Source organism: Opisthorchis viverrini (assembly GCF_000715545.1).
Source record: "Opisthorchis viverrini unplaced genomic scaffold opera_v5_160, whole genome shotgun sequence".
NCBI classification, from domain to species: domain Eukaryota; kingdom Metazoa; phylum Platyhelminthes; class Trematoda; order Opisthorchiida; family Opisthorchiidae; genus Opisthorchis; species Opisthorchis viverrini.
This window is the reverse complement of record NW_008751817.1, coordinates 659,179-669,487: the sequence shown is the minus strand read 5'-3', so window position 1 is coordinate 669,487 and position 10,309 is coordinate 659,179. Positions and strand designations below refer to the sequence as shown.

The window sequence follows — 10,309 nt, the reverse complement described above, 5'->3', positions numbered from 1 at the left end:
GGCATCCTTGACGACCGTTACGAGCTGTCCATAAACTGAAGTATGTGAGTGAAGTGGTGGCATGGCACTGCCATACCCAGTAAGGTGGCACTCCCACAACTATTTTCCTCAGAATCTCAACCGCAACCTATCTCCCAAGCGAGCCTGTAGTTTCAACTGCGAGCAAATTTTCCACATGGCCCTAACCGCCTCCAGGACGAGTACATTCTAACTGGATGAAACTTTCGTTCGGATTTGACCAACCCGGTTTTATGCTGCAGTTTCGGTTTGCCTGTTCCACAAGTTTAATTCCATATTTGGTGTTCGTTTGGTCAGGGACATTAGCACTCTCTCTTCGTCGAATCTATCCCTTGCACTGACTTCCCTACAACCGTGGCACCAGTGAGTCTACTTAGTTTCAGGTAAACCATATTTTCGAAACAAAATTTGCCAATTGCTTCTACTTCGAATTATTCCATCTCCATTTTTGCTTGTTGTGACTCTGGCTATTTACTCAGCCGTCCAAGGTCACTCATGGCAGTGAGTGGCTCTCACTTTTAGTTCATTTTAGCCGGCTTCGTCTTCAAATTGGTCGGACCTCATGTCCAGTGTCCTGGTTTTTCTTCTTGCAGCTTCAAATTGGTCGGACCTCATGTCCAGTGTCCTGGTTTTTCTCGGTTCTTGCAGCTGCGATGACTTTTCATTTTGGTTGTGCCTTCCTTCCCGTTTTATTGTTGCTTGCCTCGTGCAAGTTATAATGACTCTATCATTACTCGAACAGCATCCTCCTCACAATTTGGAAATCAACCTATTATTCTTATTTCCTCAGATATTGCCCACTGTTTGCGACATTGTGCGCTTTCACACGCACTCTCCAGTATCGCAAACCCCCCAGTTATGCTTTACTCTGGTTGTAAACGTATGATCATGCCAGACGGTAGGCCCCCCACAAGTTGAAAATATACATTATTATTGTTATTATTACCAGATTACGAGAGATCAATCACGAAATCGCTCTTTTCGCCCATTGTGCCATCCCTCATTGTTCTTCACACACCTATTACTCACGCTTATATGTATCCGAGCTTTGTGTATGACGTTCGGGTACCCAGAAAACTGAACAAATTCACGAAGTTGAGCTAATCAATTGACTGACGTCCGCCTTCCGAATATTATTCCCCTTTTCATCGCAGCGTTTAGGGAAAATTAATTTTGCTAATTAAATTGACCAGCTAACTGCCCCTGTTACCATTCTTGACAATCTGAACGTAGGCACAGCGTTTAGGGAAAGTTAATTCTGCGGATTAAATTGACCAGCCAACTGCCCCTGTTACCATTCTTGTCAATCTAAACGTATGTTAAACTTCGAAGAGCTGAATAAAAGTTCCGACCATTTTTATTAGGCTCGCAGCCACTGTTCGCTGCGGAGTTTATACGATTTTCAACTAATGCGGCGGTACACCTGCGCTAGCATAGCTCTCGTTTCGCATGCTGTAGCTATTTCGCTAGACTGGTATCCTTTGATCTGATACCAGTCAGACCGCTCCTGGAATACGCCAACCAAGATGTCTACTCAGGACGCACGAAAGACTTTACCCTCATTGAGTCTGTCCAGCGAGCCGCCACGAGAATGGTTACCAAGCTCAAATCCGTGGACTATGAAACGCGTCTCGCAATGCTTGATCTCTTTCCCCTGGAGTATCGTCGCCTCCGAGAGGACCTAATTCTTACTTATGCCCTGTTTGAACAAAGCTTGGCAAACAGGTTTTTTACCGTTGAACCAGCAAACACCCGGCGGGGACATAGTAGGAAAATTTTCAAGATCAGAGCACACACATTCATTAGACAAAATTTTTTCTCATTTCGGGTAGTAGCTGCGTCTAATGACCTTCCTCCGGCGGTTGTTCACGCTCCTTCTAGAACCCAGTTTAAAGCACTATTAGACATTTATTTATGCGAATCCTCGCGCTGGCAAGCATACTGCCCCACGCTGAGAACATAACGAGCAGTGCCACAACCTTTTTTCACTTGTGCCTTTCAGGTGAACGACAGCCACTGACCGACAAGAACAAAAGCGACCCAGAAAACTTGAGCAATAGCCTCAATCCTGTGTATCAATCCGTGAATCCGTTAATCTGTGATCCTTCATCTCTATGAGGACTGGCACTTGTCAAACTTAGAGCGCTCTTTATTTATAGTGTTCAATTGTGCGGCGACGAGGTGCGGCCTCGAATAAGCACATTTGACCGGAAGATAATATGCGTTAGTCCAGCGAATGTTTCATAATGACTGGGGTCTTCGCCAGACGTACATTTGGATTGGGTATCTAACCTACAGGTCAAATGACACGACAACAGGAATTGCCGTTTTCAACTTTGTGCTGACTACCAAGTTTTTGCCAACAGTAATGGATTTGGATGCAGCGAGCGTCCCTTTACTGGTGGGCAACGAGGGAATCGAATTGATCACATCGCCATGGGCCACCAACTGTATGGTCACGTTTCCAAATACTGGTCACTCTTGATTACGACCGTTGATTTGGGTCGCGTTCTCGCGCAATGTTGGCTTTCAATACATTACCCGCGTTAATTTAATGAGCGACAAAATTTTTACGATACACGAATTAGGGAAGTGGATCAAGGCCTACAGTTTAACACCACCAGAATTAAAAGAGCACTCTTTACATGAATCTGAGCACCACGGTAAAGTCGTGGTAGCTCGAATCTTATTTAAAAAACGCAGTAGTATGTGATTGGCGACGTATTCGTGATTTCATTAACATCAGGCGTAAAAGTAGTTTCGAATCTTGTGAACACAAAATCCGTCGTGATGAACCGATTTCACACTGTTAATTGTGCAAATGGTAGATGATCTGTTCACCGGCTGGTCAGACCACAGTGAACACACTCGAGCTACACATGTCTCTATAAATCAACAAATTTTAGACTGCCTCACGAAAGCCAACACAACTTTGTTTAACTCTTAAAAACCAAGAGTGAGAGGTGGAGAGATAGAAACTGCCCGGTCGCCTTTTCCACACCTGCTTGTCCCACTCATTAATATGCGTTTAAAAGAGTCCAGAAATAAATCCTTCCAAGATTTATAATCGCATCATCTTAAAGTCCAGAAGTGGTGCTCCGCAATAGAAACGATCAATGTAAGCATCCTGTAAATGTCGCCCAAACGGAAGAAAATAGTCCTGAGCAAAACTCGCATGCCTCCCTCATTCCTCAGGCTTCCTTTTTCACAAGGTCTACATGCGCAGTGGGATGCGTGTTGGCTGTCACACAATCGATAATATGGCTGAGTTTGGCTATGGGCCCGAGCGGACAGGGAGCCTCTCGAGGCGTGCTAACGTTCGTTTAAAGAACTGCTGACTGCCAAATGCGCGCTCGAAAGCAGCACAAGCCAAGTTTCAGGGGGTCAAACATAGCTGTGGATACCTCAGCTCATATGCAGCCTATGTCATCCGAGCTGGCTCAAGAATGCAGAGCACCGTCCAACTCGTCTTAATGCAGCACTCCGAGAAACAAATTGGTGATGGGTAGAAGAATCGCAAGTGAATTTCATCATTACTTTTACTTTAAGATCAAATATTCGGTCAAGAGTCGCTCTTGATGAGCTGAGGCGTTCTACCTGTGCGGTTAAATCTCCTCCCATTATGAATACACTCAAGCTCTGTGGTAGCAGACATGGTGGTCAGTTCTTTGAGGTTGGTGCCAAATGACTCAGTACATTTAGTGTTCGACAATAAAAATGCGAATGACAACGCGAGTTCATGATTCTAACCATTAGGACTTTCCATTGTAGTGGGAAGTCGGACGGGCTACACTCGTGTGTGTGTGTGTACAGGCCTTAACTGATGACGATCTGAAGAACTTCGGTAACTCAAGTCAAAATTTTGCACCACCACTGGTGTCAACCCATAGTGATCAGCCGGGTGACACTCCACAGCTGTCTCATTCTTACCAGGAATAATCAGCGCTACGGCGCTCACGCAACAGTGCTTAGGACTCATCACCTGTCTACAAGTGTGTGAATATCGGACCGTCGGATCATGAGCGGCTAAACGGAAATCTGATTTGGTTCACATTGACAGAACGCTACTGTTCAGCCGCAAATGACCGAAATGTTAAGAGAATAAAATGCCAGTCGGGAGGCCGCGGTTTTCGGACCCTATTATAGATTATTTCCAGTAATCAGTTAAATCACGTCGAGTTTCAATAAAAAAAACTCATAGAATTTTGCAAACCCGACTTCGTCGGCTAATTTCCAACGGATCCCGAAGTCTATACCGACTCAAAGCCACGTGCTTACAAGCTAGCAAAACCACATGTTGACCAAAACAACACGTGCGATGACGAGGTCAAAGAACGGTCTACGTTCAGGTCGAAAACAAGAAAGTTGGTATAGGCGCATTACCGAAATAAAAACACAGGGAATGCCGTCATACAAGATAGGTATAGGGGAGAAAAATCAATCCTCCAATATTGCTCGATTGGGCGCATGAGTGGACAGATCGCGGAACCGCGATAAGATCCCTTTGCAACAGTATCCCTAATATGGCCTGGGTGTGCGACTACATTGGCGCTTTGCGAACAGTACGTTGTCCCTGGTGATGTAAATATGACTTTTGGCACAGACGACATTCTATACAATTTAGTGTCTTCTACCGTATGCGTGTTCATCTATATCAGATGAAGATTTACTTTTCCTCTTGATGAAATCAGGAAGTACGTCACGCTTGTAACAGCGCACATAATTTGGTAAGTTAGTTATGAAACTTCTAAGGACTTCTGATGCCCCTACGGTGAAAGGTCCGAGTATTTCTAAGTTGTGACAAACTGCCATTGGTTGGAGTATTCTACTTCGATCTTCCTTGAAACACAAGTTCCCAGTCTGTACGGCTCGCGAGCCCATAACGGGACGAAATTACCATACCAGTTGGTCAAGTTTTAAGAAAAACTTGGAGCTGATATTCTTGATAGGAAGCGTGGCCAAATGTTGATCCGTTCTCTGTAAGCTTTCGTATTCCAATGCAGCTATTGATGCATGCAGCTTTGGGTTTTCAACCGAGGGTTGTTCTCATGTTAACAGGACACTCGTCCCTCAGGATGGATGTTTTGATGAACGTCTAACAGGCGGACCGATGGTTGCGAGTGGTGCCGTTTATCATCGACGCCCCAAACTTACAAATCACCCGGCTGATGTCTAGCGATGTAAATGTAAATATATTGTTTTATATCATCCTTGTGAACGTCAAGCCAACAAATTTGTAGTAGGTTACTAACAGGTTTTGTCCTCCAAGTCTGTCAGATGTTTAGAACAACATATTGAACGGAAGAAGATGAAGTTTTGGCCTGCAAAACCAAATGGCTACGATGATAAGCCGTTGGACGACACGGTGGCCTTCTCGCTCTCTTGCGCAACCTGCGGGTTTTTCGCTTTTGCATTCTCCAGGGCCAGAATCATTCACTCGCGCGTTTCGATGCTAAAGACAGGGACTTAGGTGTCGATAGCACTTCAACGGGATGAGCCGAGCGGCTTTTAGAGGGAAAAATTATCAATCAGGTTGCCCGTCTTTGCACAACTTTGGAAGGTTATTTTGCAACCATTTTATCCGGGGAGCCGATTAAGCTACAAACTGATATTTACGTCATGTTAGACGATTCATGTCGACCGTGTTGGTCCTTCTGCATGCTGGTTACCATTCAAACATGGCAGTACCCCTTTGCCTCAATAAGCGCTCAGTATTCGCACACGCCCTATTTGTTATCCTCGGAGTCGCAGTGATGCTGGGAAATTACTCCACCGGCTTTTTCCGCAGAGTTTTTTCTCCAATAGAGAATGAAATTTGGTGAGCTGCAAACATAGGAGCATAGATTAGGGTGATTTTTGCTTTGGGAACACACACAACAAAATGCAGCATTCTGGCGCAAAACGTTTCATTCCACACGCAAAAGTTTTGCAGCTAAATGCATTGTGCGGCTTATGATCCCCATGTCAAGACATCGATATAGGTTTGAGAAGCAGGCCTGTGATCATTTGCTTACAGAGCGTGAGTGCACAGTTTACCCTTAGTCTCGCCAAGGATGCACCAACTAAGTTCGACTGACCACTATTGATTTTATGAACCAATATACTCAAAGGTACATGATTCAAGCCTGGAACAATAAAGCAATGTCAAGAACTCAATAGGTTACTCTGATGCACCGGCTGCCATGTATGGTGTACTTCATTTTTGTGACTGCACTCTTCTTTTCTTTCGTGGCTAGCTTATCCGTTGATTGAAAGCTCCAACGAACCTCATTTAGGAGTTCTACACCCACCCTCACCTGTGGAGCAAATCAATACGCGCGTTCTTAGCGCAGTTTCAACACGCCATAGTTAGCAGCTTACAAACCATGTTGAATCGCTGCAGTCCGTCTGCTTCCATTGACAGCCATTGACGGTTTCTAACGTGTCCTGAACAGTCTACCCACTGACCTCACAAACAGTCATCAAAGTTCCATGTATTCTAGTATCCCTGCATGGATGACGAATTCCGAAGTACATGTATTTCACTGCACAAAAGTTCGTGAACAAACCTCATGTTGTGTAAACAGGGAAAATTGAGAGGATAGGAGTAAATCCCTAGAACTGAAAACTACTGACAAAATCAGGATGACCCTGCTTTGTTTATCGTACCCTTGCTATCGGAGGTTATGGATATTGGTTGCATACAGTCGGTTTCTAAAGAGGAGAGCTGTGTAACGGTGAATGCTACCGATCGAGCATTCGCGTATGTATCAAGTATGCACCTATTAGACGTTTCATTTTCATTTTCATGTCGAAGAAATAAATCTCATTCAATAATAAGTTTTAAGCCTGACTTCCTATATTGTCATGCAAATATTCTCAAATGAGTACAAGCTGGTCAGCTGTTGCAAAAAAAGTTGGTTGGAGATTGTACATTGTGAGAATTGAGTTTCGTACGTATATCGGTACTACCCGACAAACTAGAAATCCATAATTCAGCTAAGCATAACAACCAGCACGTATGTATTCGAACTGGCAAATATGTACATCATATGGAATATTAAAACAAGAGAATAATGAATAAAGCAACGAATAGAGTTCAGTCATGTTCATCACATCCGCCACACCTTGAATGAGCGTGTGGATATTTATAGTCCAGTGGTGGTCTTGACCGCATGCATGTTTGCATCATCTTCAGGGTTCAAACAGTCTGACATTAAATAAATACCCAATCAGTTTTCCAGCTAACGAGATCCCCAGAGGCAAGTAAAATTCCACGACAAATTACATTCTCTCTTGCCCAGTGGGTTAGATGTGAACGAACAACTGACGGGCGCTGCAGAGACCTGACGGAATAACTTTTGCTGTTCCACTGCTTAACAGATGAAAACAAGTTAGAGCCGGGCTCGAAGCGAAAGAAACTGATGTGTTTGGTGAGCTGGTGTTTATTGTGGATGATCTTACACCAGATTTTGTCAAAGTGCGAAGCAAGTGTCCATACTGTACATTTCTCAGTTTGCTAGGATCCAGCTTAACGATGGGCTCAATGAGGAGCAGATATAAGGAAACCAAACTCCCTAAATCAAGGAATGTGTTTCGTCAATAGTGGAACCCATATCTAGTTTTACTGAAACCTCACAGCGCTTGCTACATAAGAGAAAGCGGTGGGTAGCACAAACCAACTTAGTCCATTCACAATCAGTATATTTCGTCTGTCAATAAGCATCGTCATTCAGACAGCATGGCAATGTGAAACAGTCCATAGACAATTGCTTATAGAACTCATCTTATCTAGGGCTCGAGAAGCTTGCAAATGTCTGCCATGCGGGCGGAGATGTTTGTGCCGGCTGATTGACAATAGGCAGACAGACGGGAGTAGGTCATTGGTGTGTCCATAGGATCTTCGGCTGTAGAACGGAGCAAGGGGACGACAGAGAGAGAGAGAAGAATTTCAGAGGCGTAAACACATCTTGTTGTTCTCAATCGGGTTAGATTTTGCGCCACTGGTTTTAATCTCATTTTACAGGGAATCGCTGAGCTATTTGTTTTACGCAAACGACTTTAACATGAAACCTTGGTAGATACGTATTGTGACAGAATTAAATCGATCACTATTCGCACCAAACACGATAATATTTTGTGCTTTTGTATTTGGTGAAGGGTGCTTCTGGCAAAATAGCACGATGCCACAACGAGAAACTGGAAAGATAATTTTTGGCTGGTGCTGCCAGGCACTTGTTGGAATGGTGCAGCCTACAATAAAAATTATTTCATTTCCAATAGTTAAGACATCAGAGCCGCGTTGTTACGACACGAAGCCGTTTAAACATGTCCTAACATTTCGTCGCATTCTATTCCCTTATGTCGTCGATTGTTTCATACTGACTTATTGGCAAATATACGCTCTGCAATCTAACACCTCTGTTGCACTTAGCGATTCTTCGTGTGGTCCCATATTGACCGCACGAGTCTCCGGGTGGTGGTGCTCATTGATCACACCTGCCGGCTGGATAGAATATTCAGAGAGCGCCGAAGAGTTTCGAATTTGATACTGATGATTGTATTGTGCGATGTGCTCAGCAGTTTCGTCGCCAGTGTTTTCTCATCATTCGACTTGACAACAGCAGTGGATATTGGTGTGGCGCTGCTATGCTCATCTGAGTTCCGTCAGTCATCGAGATTAAACTCACCGGACTGTGTCCTTCGTGGCTGTTGTCTTCGTCTCGACCGGTTAGGTTGGCATAGACTGGCTGAGACGAGGAGCAGACAGAGAACAATTTGAAGCTACAAGGGAGAAGTGCTTGTCAGTCGGACTAGACGTGAATGCGTTTGAATTCAGCTGAATCCAAGCTAAACCCATGCTCACCGTACGCATTTTAACAGCAACAATCCGAGTTGTGTACACCGGCTTATATAGGGAGAGAATAGTTCATATCTCGGCTTTTGTCAAGTGAGAATGCTTTGTGTACCATAGGTCACATACTTTTCTGTCCGGCTAGTCTGGCATACTTGATCTAGATAAACCGGCCCGCCTCGGAATTCCTCTTATTTTCCGACATGCTCTGGAATTTCTCTCTTTTTCACTGTGCAACAAATTTGTTCAGTGTCTTGTCGGTGTGCTTTGCTATCGAGGGGTGAACAAAACGATAATTCTCAACAAAACAACTCGTTGAACGGGCGTTTTCACCAAGCCTCACTGAACGAATCTACACATCACACGATTGAGGAGGCTACGTTCACTAAGCCTATGTCATCTTGATGTGATCGTTTTAGTAAGTGCGGCAAGGAATCGAATGTATTTGAGGGACACTTACCAGTTTCTAGGTGAAGTTGTCGGTAGAAAGGTCAACGGTAGCAAGTCTGCGTGTGTTCGGGTTATATTGCGCCACGTAGGATGATCGTGGCAATTACGACAATAAAGACATGGATGAGGGGAAGGATAAATAGAATGGTTCCCTCAAGTATTATTGCTACTATTTCCTTTCTCACTGTGCGGGAAATTTGCTCGATATCTCGTAAGTGATTTCGGTGTCTCGGAACTATACTCGATGTGAATGGACAAATGAGATTAAATAGCGACCTGAATGCGAGGGGAAACCTACGACTTTCAAATATAGATATCAAACTGTGTGAAATGAATTGAGAATTGAATTGAATTGAAATCAGAATGGTGCGGTTTTACCATTATGCAACTCAACCATATGTGGTCATTGGCCTTCAGAATATGTACACGATTCATGTTTCTGTACAGCGGCATATTGTCGAGATTTTCAGAAAAGTGTTCGCAGTGGTCAGTCCAATGTTACGCCGTTTTCATCTCCTACAGAGAAACTCCAGTCAGCCTAACTTCGTCGTGGAAACAAAAGGAACTACGTGAGCGCTCAGTATGTTGTGCAGATTCTTTAGCGATTAAACATCACCGCGATTTGAACAATACATCAAACGTCATTTAAGATAAGGTGATAATATGTTGTGTGACACTCCGCTGTTCCCCAGGCTCTCGTGGGCTCGTATACATTTGCACAAAAGGATGTTGGACTTTACCTCCTGTTTCCTCTCACTGTAAGACGGATAGCATGAAGTCTGCTAACTAGTGTATAACAGAATGAAACTCAGACTGAATGAGGTTGTGAACAATCCGGTCACCGAAATAAGACGGTTCCTACCTGGGCCGGCGAATCGCTAATCAAACGAGTTACGGGATTGTGACTGCTTTGATTGCGGTCATGGTGGGAGGGTATCCTGTTCCGGATTGATCCGCCACGCGAACGAAGCAATCAGCTCGCGAGACTAGTGAGTATTGTCACACGTG

General features: G+C 44.2%; 1 protein-coding gene across 1 annotated transcript in view; it reads left to right on the top strand.

The window, feature by feature from the left end:
• T265_07178 (hypothetical protein) overlaps positions 1 to 211 on the top strand; it is a gene marked incomplete at both ends in the record, with an annotated part of 6,969 nt that extends 6,758 nt beyond the window's left edge. The window contains one exon of the mRNA XM_009172629.1: positions 113 to 211. Coding sequence (XP_009170893.1) covers positions 113 to 211 — 99 coding nt within the window. The remainder of the gene's footprint in view (positions 1 to 112) is intronic.
• Positions 212 to 10,309: the final 10,098 nt, after the last annotated feature.